Genomic DNA, 18,644 nt, shown 5'->3' with positions numbered 1-18,644 from the left:
GTTGGCTTCCACAATCTCCAGAAAGATAAATACAATGTTGAATTAATCAATCAAAACCTCAAGTCATGCAAAAACAAAATAATTCAAAACTATAAGATTGAATTACTTCAACAGTGCCTGGGGGAATCCTCGGGTAAGCTGATTTTATCCCTCGTATCGCTAGTCTCGGAAATTAAGGGTGCGTTTGGTACGTGGGACGGGACGGGACGGAACGGGACGAGACGTTCCGTCCCGCGTTTGGTGCGCCAAAAATGGGTGGAACGAGCTGTTCCACGGGACAGATTTTGGGTGTTTTTGCGTCCCACCTCCTCCTCCTGGAACGGGTTTGTTCCACGTCTGTGGAACACAATGTTTTACCATTTTAAGACAAATATACCCCATGTCTTTTTCAAAAATTACACCTTCGTTCCGTCCTGTCCCGTCCCGTTCCGTCCCGTCCCGTCCCGTTCCGTTCCGTTCCGTCTGCGTACCAAACGCACCCAAGAATCATTTTCCGCAAACTCCTTCCGTGTTCAAGCAAAAACCTTGCAAACTTGAGTCACATTCTCAACGATTTTATAGCGTGTAATAGAGTATAAGAGCAACTCCACCGTTGCAAAGATCTAGGGCTATTCACTATTTAATTCACCCAATGAACACTAACTGTGCCCTTAATGAACAGTAACTGCCTTTTGCATCTCCACCCCTACACTGAATAGCCATGACAATAGGCAATAAAATATTAGTATTTTTATTTGTTTATAATTAATATTATAATATTTACTTTGTATAAATTAATATTATATTATTAATTTATCTTTTCCTTTTGGAAATCTCTTCCTATCTCTCGAAACTTCTACCATTTTTTTTCTTCTTCCTTCCCACTCTCTCACTCCCCTCTCCCTCATTGTCTTCCCTTTCTTCTCTGGCCGACCGTCTCCCTCCCCGCTCTCTTTTTCTCCCCCATTTCTCCCTGTTTTCTACCTCAAAGGAGGAAGCTGCAGATTTTGCACCTGATTTGGATCGAAGGACCAGTAGGTCTTTCTTCTTGTTCCTCAAAGCAGAGAGAGAGCACTGCAAATTCGAAATCACAAATCAAATTTCTATTATAATTTATGTTTTACAACTCCAAATTTGATTTCGTTTTTTCCTACAAATTTCTGGAGAAGAGCACTGCAAGATAATTGACTTCTAGGTTTATTGCAGATTTTGATATTTTGTGTGCTTTCTATTTCGTTTTTCCAAAATCCGGCGAGCTCCGTGACCGATCCCGGCCAATCTCAACCACGGTTGTTACTCACAGTGGTAGAATCTTGTTCCTTTTCATTTTAGCATCATTTTTGTGCTTAAATTACAGTTTTTAATGGAGTTTTAAGTCGAGATTGGAATCGGGCTGAATCCTTGCCAAATATTCCGGTGTTCTCGGGCTAACGTCAGCCTTGCATCACGTGGCCTTTGGGCTCTCGGGCTGGCAACTCCTATCGGGCCTCTCCCTTGGGCCCGCTCGGGCTCCATCGCCAACACACACTGGACCTCCCCACTCAGGCTCTCTGGCCCTGTTTGAGAGCCAGTCCATCGGGCAATAGCCCACTATGGAACTGCTCTAAGCGTCTTGTTCTCCTAGGCCCTAGGGTTCAAGAAAGTCTCGGCCACCCACCGTTCGATCTTATAGGGTAGTAAGAATTCGAAACAATGTAATCTATCACAACCTTTATGGATTAAAGGAGAAAATCTACGCAGCATTGCATTTTGTTTTCTAAAAACAAACAAAACAATGCATGTTTGATGTTATGAGATGAATTCATTACCATCTAATTAATCAATGAACTGCACATAATCTCTAAGTAAAACAAGAAAGCATGCATGCATAAATTTAGGAAAAACTAACCCGGAGATAGCCATAAAAAATGCAAAGGTTTTGACGTGCAAAGATTCGCAAAATAGATTGGTTGTCGTCCTCACCATGCTCATATCTATTTCTATCGGCCAACAAGCTAGGTGACATGTTTTCAGGGCGGGAAAGCTCGAGATTGAACTTTTCTCATAAATGAAAACAGACTCCCAATAGAAATTTGCAGTTTGAGGCAAATATGTTGACCCCAACTTCCATTTACGTTCTCTTCGAAAGCGGATGCGATTTACAAATTCTCCAGTCTCCCCGAAATGTCCATGTTGTTAAGAAACGTTTTTACAATGTGTACATGTTTGATGTTTGGACAAGTAATTATGAGATGGGTGACGCCGATGCAATTTAGTATGCTTAATTTCTCAAGAGAAGGGAAAGAAGAACCAGAAATAAATCCAGCTCCAAAGCACTGTCCAGAAACTCCACACGAGTTAGAGACAATGTGCAAAGTGAGTGCAAACAACTTTTAGCCATAACTTAAAAAGTTGATGGACGCCGAAACTGTCACTTTGAAAAAAGGATTTGCAAAGGGCGACTCCAAGCCAACAAAGCTTCCCGCTTTGCGGTAAGTGATAACATTGCTGAAGCTAAAGAAACTTAGCTATGAAGTTAGAGAGAGAAAGTATCAAAGAGGTTTTAGAGAGAAGAAGAATATTTGCAACTGAGTCTTTCTATTTCTGTTAACTTAGCCATTACAAGGCACTTCTACTATTAATATAAAGACATGTGGCATCCTCTACATAACTCAAATGATAAAATACAAATATCCCTTATATTCTAACATTCCCCCTCAAGTTTATGTTGGGAAGCCCCAAGCATAAGATTGGAACAATGATGACTGAAAGAATGAGAACATAAACCCTTGGTAAGGATATCTGCATATTGATCAGTAAAGGATACAAACTGAAGAGAAATAATGCCTTGTTAAACACGTTCTATAACAAAGTGACAATCCACTTCAATATGTTTAGCTTTGGAGTGAAGAATCGGATTAGTTGCCAGCGCCATAGCTGAGATATTATCACAATGTAACATAGGAGAAACAGAACTCGAAATATACAAGTCCTTGAGTAACTGTTGAATCCAAACAATTTCAGCAGTGGTGGCCATATCTCGATATTCAGCTTCAGTAGAAGAATAACTGACGGTATGTTGTTTCTTAGAACTCCAAGAGATAGGATAGGAACCAAGAAACACCACAAAACCAGTTGTAGAACGTCTATCATTGGGATTTCCCGCCCAATCCGCATCTGTGTATACTCGAATATCTAAATCTCCAGGTCTAAAACAAACTCCTCAATCCATAGTTCCTCTGAGATATCTCAAAATCTTTTTTACAACAACAAAATGAGACTCCAATGGTGTGTGCATAAACTGACAAACATGATTAACTGAGTATGCAATGTCAGGTCTGGTGAATGTTAGATATTGTAGAGCCCCAACAATGCTTCTGTAATGTGTTGGATTAGAATATGAAGAACTGCTATGATTGAGTAATTTGTGATTGGGGTGACAGAGAGTAATGCAAGGTTTGCACTAAACCATATATGTCTTCTGCAGCAAATCTTGTATATATTTAGACTGATGAACAAACAGTCCCTGTGAATGATATTCAATTTGCAGACCTAGAAAATAACGAAGAAGACCTAAGTCTTTCATATCAAACTCCTTGGTCAAATGCTGAATCACAGATTGGACACTAGCATCATCATCACCAGTAAGTATAATATCATCCACATATAGTAATAACACAGCCATATGAAGACCATCATGCTTTACAAAATGGGAATGATCTGCATAAGAAGCTTTAAATCCCAAAGAAACCAAAAATGAGGTAAACATGTCATTCCAAGCTCATGGAGCTTGTTTGAGACCATAGAGAGACCTTTGTAATTTGCATACATACTCAGGATGATCAACATCAAAAAAACCTTGAGGTTGAGACATATATAGTTACTCCTCAAGTAAGCCATGTAAAAAAACATTTTTTTACATCGAGTTGCTTCAATTTCCAACCTTTAGTAGCTGTCAAGGATAACATCAATCTAACTGTTGTTGGTTTAACCACAGGGTTGAAGGTTTCATAATAGTCTAGTCCTGCTTCTTGAGAAAAACCCTTGGCCACTAACCTAGCCTTATGCCTAGCAATAGAACCATCTGGATGCCTCTTGACCTTGTAGATCCATTTGCAGCCCAATAGATTTTTATTTGGACGTAAAGGAACAAGAGACCAAGTCTTTTGTTGAAGTAATGCATCCATTTCCTCTTTCATAGCCTGTTTCCACTCAACAGATTTAGAAGCTACAGTAAATGAGGTTGGTTTTGTGCTAATGGAGAACTGAACTGTAGCACTGAAAACTTGTTTCTTCTTAGAAATACCAGACTTGGATCTGGTTTGCATAGGATGACAATTCTGAGAAGCAATGATCACATGTTGTAGATCAGGAACCTGATATGTAGTGATGTCTGGATGTAACTCTAATATAGGAAAAGACTCAAAAGTACCACTGAGTGTTGGAGTAGCAGTAGAGGAAACAAGATCACCATGTGAAAGAATTGGACTAAGTAACTTGAGGTGATGCAGCAGCTGACTAGAAAACATTTGGTAATGGAATAGGGGTAATAAGGTGTTGTTGAAAAGTATTGGGATGAACAATATGTGATGGTGTGGTATAAGATTGTGATGAAGAGGAGTGCTTGGCAGAAGTGTGAGACAAGTTGAGGTATTGAGTTTCATCAAACAACATGTCTGGAAACTATCAATTTGTGGTTTGAAACATCAAAGCAAATGTATCATTTGTATTGTGGAGCATAACCCAAGAAAATGCATTGTGTTGCCTAGGATCAAGTTTATTGGTTCTATAAGGTTTCAGAGAAGGATAACAGGCACACCCAAAAACCCTTAAATGGTCTAGCCTAGGTGGAGAGTGAAACAAAGCTTCAGATGGTGATTTCATCCCAAGATTAGGTGTGGGCATCCTATTGATGAGATAAGTGGCAGTAGCACATGCATGATACCAAAATTAAGTGGATAATGAAGCTTTTTGAAGAAGAGTAATAGTTGTTTCAACAACATAACTATTCTTTCTTTCAGCTAAGCCATTTTGCTCAGGTGTGTATGGGCAAGAAATCAGATGAACTATGCCTTTTGATTTAAGAAAAGATTAAAATTGAGAGCTAATATACTCTCCACCACCATCACTTTGCAGAATTTTAATAGTCCTAGCAAAGGAATTGACAACATAAGTTTGAAACTAAACAAAATAGTCCAAAAATAGCAGTTTTATTGATAATAGGGAATATCCATGTATACCTAGTACGTTCATCTATGAATGATACATAGTACTTGAAACATTCTAGAGACATTGTAAGAGATGGGTCCCATACATCGGTGTGTATCACCTTAAATAGAATTGAAGACTTAGAAGCATGTACAAGGAATGGTAGCTTGGTGAATTTGCCTTTTAAACAAGAAATACATGTCTGAGGGTTTGTGGTACTATGAAATGGAATATAAGACTTACTAAGGGTAGTTTGTACAATATTATTAGTAAGGTGTCCCAATCGACAATGCCATAGTGTAGAATTAACTATTTCTTCCAGAAATGCCACTGGAGGAACCGTTGAAGGTTTGAACACAGGAATAGGGTAAACTGCATTGTTACTCAATCCTTGGAACAATGTTCTCTGGGTAACCTTGTCCTATACACAAACAAAAAGCTCATCAACAATGCATCTGCAGTTGTTATCTTTACACAATTGATGCATAGATAGCAATGCTGAGACAATTGAGGAAAATACAAAACATAATTCAATTTAAAATTGTGAGACTTAGTTGGAATATTAGAACTGCCAAAATTAGCAATGGTTAAACCTTCACCATTTGCCCCAGTGACAGTGTCATTAGCAGGATACGGAGCTGCAATATGTAGATTAGACAGATCATTGGTCATATGATTGGTTGCCCTCGAATCAAGAAGCTAATACTCATGTTGTGGTGCAGAAGGTGATGCTTGAGTCCGAGCATTCATAGCAATAGGGGATTATGTTGTGAACCTCCAATAGGCTGAAAGAATTGAAGAGACATTGTAGGAACTGAATCATATGGAATATTAGCCATTCAAAGACTAGGAGCTTAAGATTACGCTGCATGTTGATACTGTTGTGGATATGATTGGAAAAACTGTGATGAATTGAATGGTTGATTGGCACTTGATTCATGTCAAAACATATAGCTGCAGTATGCCCCACTCAATGACAAATCTGACACCCATTCTGAAAACAAGTGAGTGCAGAGTGACCTTTTCTATCACATATCTGACAAATTTGTTGAGGATTCTGAGAATACTGTGACCCTTGAGGCTAAAATGAGGACTGTGAGAAGGGACTTGCACCATAGGAATGTGGTTGATTATATTGAGACTGATTTCCAGAAAAGAATTTCTTGCCTTTGCCTTTGGATTTGAAGTTGTTACCCCTGAAATTATTATAAGTTCCTGAACCTTGTTGAGAGACAAAAGTCTGAGGTCCAAGAAATGGAAGCTGTGCAAGTTGAGGCATAAATGGCATAGGGGCAAACTGTTGTGGAAATGGAACTGCAGATGAATGTCCAGTATCAAAACTTGAAGAATGAGATTTTGTACCTGAAAAACCACCAACATCAAAGGTAGAACCATTAGTGTGAACATGCATGGTAGACATGAGAGGAATTTTTCTAATGGTCTCATCTAAAGTAGATTCTTTAACCCTCAGTTGTGATCTAAGTTCTTTAAGAGACACCAGATTTTCATGACCACGAATCACTGATTTAATGGTGTTATACTCAAGGGGTAGGCCTCACAAAGCTACTATTACAATGTCCTCATCAGATATGAACAAACCAACTACAGCCAATTGATCCCTAGCCTCTTTGATTCTTTGCAAGTATGCATCAATATTCTCAGAGCCCTTCTTAATGTTTTGAAGATCATTTTTCATTTGGACAATGTTATTCCTAGTCATATTGGCAAACCTTTCACGAAGACATGTCCACATTTCTTTCGAAATTTTACAACCAATCACACAAGACAGTGCAGCAGTGGACAATGTGGTAGTGACGAGTGTCATCAAAGCCTTATCACAAATCTTCCAAACTTTATATGCATCAGTCAAAGTTTGTGCATTTTTCACTGTGTCATTATCAAAATCAGAATCAGCAAAGCATGCAGGTCAAGGAATTGATCCATCAAGGAAGCCTCGAATTCTATTGCCATCCAGCAACAATTCCAGTTGAAAATTCCAAGTGACATAATTCGAATCATCAAGTTTTATCGTAGCAGTATTGCCCACACTCGGAATCAATGAGGAAATTGGGGATTGCATTAGAGCCAATTGTGCAGTGGTAACCATGGTTGAACAATTAACAAATCTTGAATCTTGAATCACAAGAAACACAATAGAAACAACGAATTTCACCACAGCAGAAAGATCACCAACAGAATCAAGAGTCCACAATAAGAATCCCAAAGATTAGGGTTTCAGAAGAGAAAATAGAGATCTCAACAATTTACAACTACACAACTTAAATGCAGAAGAAATGTCACATCTGCAACCGACGACGATGAACAACGGCTCAAGAACACCGAAAATCCCTAAAATTCTAGGGTTTTGCAGAGCATTGACTTCGAACCACATCAACTGAAATTGAAAACCACAACCGTAATACCAACGAAGAGCAACAAATCTCAGTAACAAACAAAGATAGCAAGTAGAAGCAAGAAGGATCGTCAACCGACGGTGTTAACCGCACCGACGAAGATACTATGATAACATTGCTAAAGCTGAAGAAACTTAGCTATGAAGTTAGAGAGAGAAAGTATCAAAGAGGTTTTAGAGAGAAGAAGAATATTTGCAACTGAGTCTTTCTATTTATGTTAACTTAGTCATTACAAGGCACTTCTATTTATACTCGTACAATCTCATAACACTCAACAGCCACTAATATAAAGACAAGTGGCATCCTCTACATAACTCAAATGATAAGATACAAATATCCCTTATATTCTAACAATAAGGGGAAGAACGTCTATCGTATGCAGTCCTACCATTGCTTTGCAAAGAGATTACTTCCACAATTCGAACCCATTACCTTTTGGTCACAAAGGAGTAACTTTTTAGTTGTGCCAAGACTCGCAAAAAAAGATTTGCAAAGCATGTGGAATATATGTAGTGGTAGCCAATTTGAGGCTCCTCAATGAACCAAATGTTGCCTATAAGGATGTTGCTGATGAAGATCAAAGAGACTGGATTGTAACACAATGCAATTCGAAATGTTCTGGATAAGTTTGAATGTTTGAGTTTATATTGACGTGTAATGAACGGCTAAGATCGATGTCTGCCACATGTTTTAAGTTGTCCTGTGAGGTGCACGTGATCACTCTTAGATGGAGGAACCGTGTGAAATCCTAACGGTTATTTTTTGTCTTTGGCTCCCCTTCACAGCATATGTGTGTGACGTGGGATTCATTGCTTCTGTAATCGAATCCAAGAGAAATACAAAGACAGCAACGTACTCTCCAAGCTTACACGACTGTGTGCTCTTCATTTTTCCAGAAACTCATTCACAAAACCTCTCAATTTACAGAAAACAACACCACAATTAAACAAACTAGGCCAATTTGATTTGTCAAAGAAAAAATACTTGTCAGTTAAATAGACATCAGGTGCAAGTTCTTCAACCCTATATTTCACTACCCGATCAATACAAGAATACAAACAAGAAGAACTCAAATCACCCTTGCACTTAAAAAAACTATATTTGTATTGAGAATTTGAATTTATTATTTAAATTATCCTAAGCCTTCCCTATATGGAACTGTCAAACGATAACAATGTCAACGACTTTGTTAATTTCTCCTTTGTTATAAATTCGTTTGGAGAATGGTATTTGGCAACACGTTTGGGAATCGAGCTCTATCCAAAATTACTAAGGGTCACCCAAAAAGATTTTCAAATTTTTAATGACTAATAAAAAAAATTCAAACTTTGAAACTAGTTAACTAAAGCTCTACAATTAACGAAAATAATATAAATATTCACAAACACAAAATACATAAATTACGATAGTAAAATCTGGGAACGAGCTTTGCACCACACTTTTTAAAAGCCACAATTGAAAGAACTTTCTTAATATGTAAAAAGAAAAATGAAAATCGGTTTCGGGACAGTGCAAACGACATTGTTGGTGACAAAATGGAGTGCTCCCAACTGTCGCATATGATGTTGCACTTTCATTAGTTTGAATCCACAGCTCAACTTCAACCTCAGAGAAATTTTTCTTTGTATCGAAAACACCATCTGTTACAACAAGTATCATAATATAATTTAGGGGTGGGTTCGATTTAATTCGGTTCGGTTTTTTGCCAAAACCGAAACCAAACCGAAATTTCGGTTCGGTTCGGTTCGGTTCATTTTTTTTTCGGTTTTTTTCGGTTCGGTTTCGGTTTTTTGTTTTTTTTTTCTTTCAAAAAATGAAAAACATTGAAATTTTAAATTTTAACGTATCCAACACAATCATAACACAAGCATTCTAACTATAATCAAAGACAATGAAAATAAACATTTAAAGTTGAACTAAAATCATCAATCAAGTCTTCCAAAGTCCAAACTAACAACATCACAACACAAAAATCGTACAAATGACTTAGAAAAGTTAAATTGTATGATGTTGTTCAAAGATCAGGGTTGTTTGCTTGTAACTGCATGTTGACAACTTGATTAGTAAAAGAAATGCGTGGGTGGATTTATTTAGTGTGTGTTGGATTCTTTTCCATCACAAATTCCCTAAGTAATCTACCCGAAATAAATGTTTATAGATTCTGTTACATGTTATATGAGAGTAGATTTGGAAAAGAAAGCTGAGACAAAAGTAGACAGTGCTATGGAGATGGATGTAGGTACTTCAGGATGAGGTTTGGCTCCGGAACCTTATATGGGGGATAAATAATAGGTTAGGGTTTAAAGTTTTTATAGGACTTTTTTTTAATATTTTGAGCTTAAAGTTTGGCAACACATTGGGTTTAGCATATTTTAACTTACAAATTGGGTTTAGAAAATAATATCCAAAACAAATAATTAAATAAAAAAATTAATTTAATTAATTCGGTTCGGTTCGGTTTGGTTCGGTTTCTAGATCACTAAAACCGAACCGAACCAAAAGAATTCGGTTCGGTTCGGTTTTTTCAATTCGGTACTGTTTTTTTGTTCGGTTCGGTTTTTTCGGTTTCGGTTCGGTTTGGTTTTCGGTTTTTTTCGGTTTTCGGTTTTTTGAACCCACCCCTAATATAATTGATTGAATTTTTTTTTAATTTTATAATCAATTGTATTATTACACTTATTGTATCAAGCCGTGTTCTCAACTACCAAGATTTTTTTTTAGCACATCGATATTTTTACACTAAAGAGAGAGAATTCAGTTAAGCTACACAATAGACAACTTAATTTGGTATCGAATTCTCCATCTATGAGATTCGAACTTAAAACTTCTCACTTCCAAATGAAGAAGAATATCACTAGACGGTAGTACTAAGTGACGACTACCGAGATATTAACTATTCATTCTTAGCTATTTCATAAGAAATATGATATATAGAAAAATATAAATATAAAAAATAAAAAAGAATAGAAAATACTCTGAAAAATCTGTCCGAACCAAAATCATTGTCTGTTTTTCTTCTTTTGGTGTGTTACCTTTTAGTTCCTTGATAGTACGTACATGTCTGGTTTTTATGTTATTTGTGTACATGCGTAATTTTAAGAGACCGTTTAAGTAAGAGAAGAGAAAGATTAAGATGTGAGAAAACCCGCCTCCATTGCAAACATCCTAAAAAATGTCGTATGGTACTATTGGGCCTGTTGGCAACTAATAAAGCTCCAATCACCAAATGTTGCTTTGTGCACAAATGATGGCAGACTGATGCACGAGTCATGAGTAGAGTGTACTCTTTGTTTATTTATTTATTCATCTTAATTAGTTGATATACATATGCTTTTACTTTATAGACTTTTATTACCTTCGTGCTCTTTTCTTTTGCATAAAAATAAGCAATGTGCTAGAAACGTGGCATTAATTTATAGTCCAATTTTTCTTCGATAATAGTTTTATCATATGCATAATATATAGTCACTATCGTTACAGGTGCTATGTTTTTTTGTCTCTCTTTTTAATTTTTTTTCTTTTTGTTTATGTTTATAAAGTGGGTATTGTGTCTCTCCGCAGGGCTCCACTATTTATGTACGCAAGTGAATTATGTAATAAAAAGGAAAGTATGCTGTCGTTATGAGAATAATTAAATAATTTTCCTTCCAAATTCCTCCAATAATAATCGGATTGGGTGGAGACTCGTTAAATTAACCACCAAAACATTCCACATGGACGCTTATTTATATGTGTATCCTTGAAGCACAGTTCCGGACGCTTATTTGTATGTGTAACCTTAAAGCACAGTTCCATGCCCTTGTCGTTGAGAGAGAGAGAGAGAATGGAAACAGCTGCTTGTGAACTGCCACAGTTAGAAGGAAAGCTCTCTGGAAAAGAAGAAAAAGAAGTTGAAACATGCAGTGATAATCCTAAACGAGGAGGGTGGACTACCTTCCCTTTTGTCACAGGTTCTCCCTCCATTTTTTACTCACTCTTTCATTTTTTTTCTTAATTAATTCCTTACTTTTGTAACCGATAACCGATCTTAGTGTACATCAGTACATGTTATATTCAAATTAAAATGAGTCACTCTACCAATTAATTTTCTCTTACTAGAATTATGTTGCTGTCGAACACATATATATGCCAGAGAATATTGCTCATCTTTAATTTTACTATGTTATCTAGGTTTTCTTGTTTATATGCTTCAAGCGTTTTAACCAAAATGTCACTTTCTCCCATAAGTGTTAACGATTATATATCTTAACCAACTTAACGAAATAAGGTAACATGAGACACAAATAAAAATTCAAGGGTCAAATCACAAAATATTACAAGTTAAAAAAAAAAGTAAGATTTTCGTTAAAGCACATAGGGAAGATAATAAGCAAAAGTAAGCCTATAATCTATATATGCGTGTACCTAATAGGCTTAATTTTTTTTCTTCACCCTTGATTAAATGATGAGCGTACATACACACGCATGCAGGAAGTATGTTGGGACTGTCTATAGCAGCTGGTGGCTGGGCATCGAATTTGATAGTATTTCTGATGACACGGTTCAATGTGAAGAGCATAAGCGCTACAAAAATCAATAACATCATTCTTGGCACCAACAATCTCTTCCCCATTGCCGGAGCCTTCATTGCTGATTCCTTCTTTGGATCTTTCTCTGTCGTCTCCACTTTTTCCTTCATTTCTTTACTGGTAAATAATTACCCATTAATTAACTACTCTATACTTAAATTAACTTAAACTTGCTCCAGCTATCCTCAGTGCTAAATAAAAATGTTTGCGCGACCAAAAAAAAAAAATTATAGTTTACATAGTCTATCAATTCATGGTTTTATATAAGTTGGGGGTAATTTTGTGAGTCAAAAGAAGCAAAGAGAAGTGGGAGGATGCAAGACACTTTTATATGTAGGAGTGGGAACCAAAGTGAAAAGTTGACACACAAAGTGGAGCGGAAACTCTCTGCGTATAATATAATATTGTTATTGATATGTGCGACTATGTTAATGACCAACCAGGATCCTCGTCGGATCCATTCCTTAAGTATTCTGCAATTGTGTCTGTTCATCGTATATCGTACATTTTTCGTTAGATACTATTTATATTTGAATAAATTTTAAATTTTAAATGATTTCTAACCGCACGATATACGATGAACGGATACGATTGCAGGATGCATATGATCCGTAGGGAATGGATCCGGCGAGGATCCTAGTTCGTTAATGACTATTATCATATAAAACTCGCTAGTTCAGGTAGGGAAATTAGGGAAATGAGCCAATTTACCGTTCGTTTGCATAGCACGTGTATTGGTCGCAGCCATTTGGAAGAGGAAAGCATCAGCTGCAACTTCAAGAGACACGGATTATTATTATGGAGATGGAATTTTGGTTGACAACACAGTACCAACTAAAAGTTTCAGGTATGCTTATAATTATGTTACTGTCAAGTATTTTGTCAAAAAATTTTGTTTTGTATTTCTATGTTTGTTCTGACTTAATTTTGTACTTTGGCTAAATTTATTGGTTACTTCATGTAATTGTGTTCTTAATCAACCAACATTGTATAGTTCACAAATTAAGCAATATAAATTTCAACTAGAGATCAATTATGGCTTCTTATTTTGGAAGATTTTTGTTTTTTAAATTATATATGCTATTTTCAATCACTCAAATGTGCGTCTAACATCGAGAAATAATAATACAGAACGATGAAAGTGTACGTGTATGAAAATATTATTTGCATGGGTACATCGTGTCACTATGCATTATAGTACCCTCCTAAGTTTCTCTATAACACATGCATGGACACCATTTTTTTCCGCAGATTCTTGAATTGTGCGGCGCTAAAAACCGAAACAGACAAGCAATTTGATGGCTCATATGCAAAATCATGGAAACTGTGCACCGTCAAAGAAGTGGAAGACCTTAAAACCCTAATGAAAATCATGCCACTATGGTCTACTGGCATCTTTCTAAGCACTCCAATTGGTATTACCAGCAGCCTTTTTATACTCCAAGCCCTAACTATGGACAGGCATCTTGGACCACACTTCACAATCCCTGCCGGTTCATTCCTAGTCTTCAACCTTTTAGCCACAGCCATCTCCATTCTCATAGTAGATCGATTCGTACTATCCAAGTTAACACCCCTCCAAAGGATAGGGATCGGTCATGTGATCAACATTGTTGCGTTGATTGGGTCGGCCCTAATTGAAAGAAGACGATTAGGAGTGGTAAAAGCACATAACCTCATGAACCAGCCCGGTTCAGTGGTGCCCATGTCAGCCCTATGGCTCGTGGTACCACTATCTGTTGTGGGAATTGGGGAGGCATTCCATTTTCCAGGACAAGTTTCACTGTTCTATGAAGAATTCCCAAAATCACTGAAAAGTACTTCAACAGCTATGATATCTTTGTTGATTGGAATCGGGTATTATCTCAGCACTGCAATTACAGATTTGGTAGACAAGACCACGGGATGGTTACCGAATGATATAAATCAAGGGCGGCTGGACAATGTATTTTGGATGTTGGCAGTGGTTGGAGTGGTGAATTTTGTGTACTATTTGATTTGTGCCAAGTTTTTTATGTATCAAATTCAAATTGTTGGACTCAAAAATTAAAATTGTAATGGGAAATGTCTCAAAATTCTAATAATTGAGAGGTACAAACTTTATTCATTACTTAAAATAATTGTGGGTACAAACTACAAACTATCAATAAACTTCACTTTATATCATTTCCCTAGCGCAATGAACCACACACTGTTGAAACAACAAATAATTTCACTTGGTAATTGTTTGATTAAAAATTAGAGTGGGACAAGGTGAGAGATGCAGAAGTCGAACACATGAACTCGAATGCAGAAGTAAGCAAGAACATTTACACCCTTAAAAAATGTGTCTGGTACTGTTGGCCTATATAGCAAAACTCCGGCCGATCACCTAGCGTAGCTTTGTGAACAAATGATGACAGACTGATGTAGGAGTGATGATAACTATCATACCCTTTAACTTGTTTATTTGTTTGTTTAATTGATGGTCGTACCTTTTCCTTTTAATATATATCATCACGAAGGATAATACTAGAGATTCAATTTGTAAATAAAATTTGTAAACTCTAATGTGTCCTCAATAGGAGAAATTTTTCAAAATTCCCGGAACTCTAACTCACTTATACCAGCTGGTGTTCCCTACCAATGCGAATTAGACACCTGGATCTTCTTTTTTTTTTTTTAATTTTAAACTGAGATGCGGAAACGTCAACAGAAAATCAAAAACAATTTAATGGAGTTATGCTTCCACCGCCGGCCCAATCGAATGAAAACTCAGTGAGAGTAGCGGGGATACACCATTGCCAGAGCATTCAAGTTTTCCAGAGCCGCAATTACCAGTAAGGCAAGAGACTTTGCCGACAAAGTCGTGGGAGCAAGGGGTTCGGCCCTAGAGCAGCCGCCCCAGGATGCGGGTGCGGAGATTATTTTCATTTCAACCTTTGTGAGGGCGAAACCGATGGTCGGAAGATGTGAGACATGGGCATTGGAGAGAATGCCCGGCCACACTGTTTATCCAACTTGTTCTCCACCATCGTTAGTCGTTACTCATCCTGCAAGCTTTGCTTGCTTGGGTTGGTTCCCATGGAGAGAGAGAGAGAGAGAGAGAGAGAGAGAGAGAGAGAATTGTGTTCACCGTTCACATCTTCTACGTTGGCTCAATTCTATCTTCTTTTTTCCTCTTTTTTAGATGGCAGTTTGAAAGCAATTTGCAGAAGCCCTTGAGAACAATGTTGCCGGTTGCGCCTTCGGGGTTTTGAAGTAAACCTCCGTTAGTTTGTTTTGACGGTTGCACTTCAGCTTTTAAAAATTAATATTAACTAAAAAGTAAATAATAGAATATCCAGTTGTCTATTCGCATTGATACGGAACACCAGTTGGTATAAGTGAGTTGGAGTTTTGGGACTAATGGAAAATTTAATGAACATGTTTATCAGCGTCTAAATAATAATTCAACATCAATTTTCATGTCAATTAGTTTACAAAATTTTATCTACAAATTCAGTCTCCCTAATTTTACCTCACCATGAATATCATGCGTGTTAACCAACATCAATGAAAGATCTATGATCTATGAAGAACAGTTTTAGAGAGAGAGAGATAGAGAGAGAGGGAGAGAGAGAGAGAGAGAGAGAGAAAGAGAGAGAGAGAGAGAGAGAGAGAGAAGTTGAATATGATTTTCCTTAATCAGCCAGTAATACAATGTACATCACTATTTATACACAACATACTTAACTACCTAATCATCCTACAACTCCTAATATTATGATAAGTGTAACAATCCTACACTCACTAACACATACTTTAACATCCCCCCGCAATCTCTTGCTTTGATAAGTTAAGCATAAGATTGTCACAATGTGTTCGAAATAAAGGAGCACTCAATCCCTTGGTCAAGATATCTGCAAACTGTTCTCTGGAGGAAACAAACTGAACAAAGAGCTGATGTGTGGCCACTCGTTCCCTAACAAAATGCACATCGATTTCAATATGCTTTGTCTTTTGATGCTGAACAGGATTAAATGAGAGAGCAATAGCTGACAGATTGTCACAAAACAATACTGGAGCTGGAGATATAGGAACATGCAGAAACATAAGTAATTGTTTGATCCAATCGAGTTCTGCAGTAGTAGTAGACAAAGCACGATATTCTGCCTCAGTAGAGGACCTGGAAACAGTTTGTTTTTTCTTAGAAGACCAGGACACAGGATTTGATCCAAGAAAGGCAACAAACCCAGTAGTGGATCGTCGATCATTGGGGTCTCCTGCCCAATCAGCATCACTGAAGGCTTTTAAAGTCAAATCACCTCGATGATAATTGATTCCCAAGTGCATTGTTCCCTTAAGGTACCTGAGTATGCGCTTCACAGCTGTGAAATGAGCAACCATTTGATTCTGCATAAACTGGCAGACCTGATGAACAGAGAATGCAATAACAGGCCTGGTGAAGGTAAGGTACTGCAATGCCCTCACAATGCTTCTGTACAAAGTAGGATTGCCAAACGATTGACCATCATCCTTAAGCAATCGGGTATAAGGTAAGCAGGGAGTATCACAAGGTTTGGACTCATTCATTTCTGTCTTGAGTAACAAATCCTGGATATATTTGGTCTGAGACAGAAACAACCCAGTTTTGGTTTTGGAAATTTGAATTCCCAGGAAATAATGCAAATCACCTAAGTCTTTGATCTTAAACTCAACTGTGAGAGAGTCAATAACATCCTGAATTGCATTGGATGCAGTGCCAGTAATGATGATGTCATCAACATACAACAACAGGATAACAATCTTGGAATGCACTTGTTTCACAAATAAGGAAGAATCAGAATATGTATTTGTGAAGCCCAGTGTAGAAAGAAATGTAGTAAACCTCTCATTCCAAGCTCTGGGAGCTTGTTTTAACCCATATAAGGATTTATGAAGTTTGCAGACCAAATGTGGATGAGCAGGATCAACAAAACCAGGAGGTTGAGCCATTTATACTTCTTCATTGATAATGCCATGCAAAAATGCATTATTGACATCCAATTGCCTTAAACTCCAACCAAAGTGTGCTGCAAGAGCCAAAACAATGCGGACAGTGGTTAGCTTAACAACAGGACTAAATGTTTCTCCATAATCTATACCTGGTTCTTGACTAAAGCCCTTAGCCACTAACTGAGGTTTATGTCTAGCAATAGAGCCATCAGCATGCTTTTTAATCTTAAATATCCACTTGCACCCGACTAAATTCTTGCTTGCAGGTAATGACACCAAACTCCATGTTCCCTGAGAATGAAGTGTATCATTCATCCAAACAGGAACTGTTAATGCAGATTTGTAGTTAAGTGGCTCAACCAAAGACAAATCAACACCACCAGATTCTTGTAAAGTAGTCAACAAAGTCTTCTTCTTCACAATGCCACTTTTGCTTTGGGTTTGCATTAAATGCAAATTCATAGGAGAAACCTCCAAAACTACTTGCAAAACTTCAGGTTGAAATGAAGAACCTTGATGCATATGAGCAGATGACATTGCTTCAGCATTGGACTAAGGTACCACAGGGACGGAGGGAGAAGATTCAAGTGTACCAGTAATGGACAGAGGTGAGAGTGGGACAAATGCAGAAGATGGGGATGCCAAGAGGGATGGTTGTGATGCTGGAAGACATGACTCAATAGAATTACTAACTATATGAGGTGGATCGATGTTGGAAGTGACATGTGACACAGGTAGAACAACCACATTATTGTTTGTGACAGTAGGTAAGAGAGATGAAGGTTGAGACATCACATAAGGTGGATGGGAGGACTGGGACTTAAATAAAGTTGGAAATGGATAATCATGTTCATCAAATATAACATGCCTAGAAATGTAGGTTCGGTTCCCAGATACATCATTACAAATATACCCTTTATATTGTGAAGCATAACCTAAAAACACACATTTAATGGTTTTAGGTTGAAGTTTGTTACAAAGATATGGTTTTAACAAGGGATGGCAGGCACAACCAAATATTCTCAAATGGGAAATTTGTGGAACAGCCCCAAATAAAACTTCAAAGGGAGACTTATCAAGGAGAACTGATGTGGGCATTCGATTAATCAAATAAGAAGCAGTTTGAACATCATATGACCAAAAAGAGGAAGGTAACTTAGCATTCTGCAATAAAGTGATTGTGGTTTCTATAAGGTGCCTATGTTTTCACTCAGCCAATCCATTTTGTTCAGGACTATAGGGACATGATTTCTGATGAAGAATACCTTTATCTTTAAGAAAAAATTAAAACTGTTTGCTAACATACTCTCCCCCCCCCCCATCATTTTGGAAAATCTGAAGACGACTTGAAAATTGCGTTTGAGCATAGTTATAAAATGTAACAAACACAGAGAACAGGTCGCTTTTATTGATTAATGGAAACAACCAACAGTGCCGTATACATTCATCAACAAAAATCACATAGTACTTATATCCATCTTTGGAAGTACAAGGAGAAGGACCCCAAAGGTCACTATGTATGGTGTGAAATGGTTGTACA

At 37.3% G+C, this 18,644-nt stretch overlaps 2 protein-coding genes across 2 annotated transcripts; one reads left to right on the top strand and one right to left on the bottom strand.

The window, feature by feature from the left end:
* The first annotated feature begins 11,403 nt into the window (after window positions 1-11,403).
* LOC126630226 (protein NRT1/ PTR FAMILY 2.6-like) lies at window positions 11,404-14,255 on the top strand. Its single transcript, XM_050300336.1, has 3 exons — window positions 11,404-11,530; window positions 12,851-12,995; window positions 13,400-14,255. Exons 1-3 carry the CDS (start codon window positions 11,404-11,406, stop codon window positions 14,196-14,198), a joined length of 1,071 nt encoding a protein of 356 aa, XP_050156293.1. The 3' UTR covers window positions 14,199-14,255.
* A 1,676-nt stretch (window positions 14,256-15,931) lies between these two features.
* Window positions 15,932-17,104, bottom strand: LOC126630225 (uncharacterized mitochondrial protein AtMg00810-like). Its single transcript, XM_050300335.1, has one exon. The coding sequence runs from the start codon at window positions 17,102-17,104 to the stop codon at window positions 15,932-15,934; it is 1,173 nt and encodes a 390-aa protein (XP_050156292.1).
* Window positions 17,105-18,644: the final 1,540 nt, after the last annotated feature.

This window comes from Malus sylvestris, chromosome 7, assembly GCF_916048215.2.
Source record: "Malus sylvestris chromosome 7, drMalSylv7.2, whole genome shotgun sequence".
In the NCBI taxonomy this organism is placed as follows: domain Eukaryota; kingdom Viridiplantae; phylum Streptophyta; class Magnoliopsida; order Rosales; family Rosaceae; genus Malus; species Malus sylvestris.
The sequence above is the reverse complement of the archived record's forward strand: the minus strand, read 5'-3'. Positions and strand labels throughout refer to the sequence as shown.

Coding starts and splice junctions, on each gene's coding strand:
- LOC126630226 (XM_050300336.1), top strand. CDS start 11,404: ATGGAAACAGCTGCTTGTGAACTGCCACAGTTAGAAGGAAAGCTCTCT. Junction 11,531..12,850: donor TACCTTCCCTTTTGTCACAG/GTTCTCCCTCCA, acceptor TAGGGAAATGAG/CCAATTTACCGTTCGTTTGC. Junction 12,996..13,399: donor GTACCAACTAAAAGTTTCAG/GTATGCTTATAA, acceptor TTTTTTCCGCAG/ATTCTTGAATTGTGCGGCGC.
- LOC126630225 (XM_050300335.1), bottom strand. CDS start 17,104: ATGGCTCAACCTCCTGGTTTTGTTGATCCTGCTCATCCACATTTGGTC.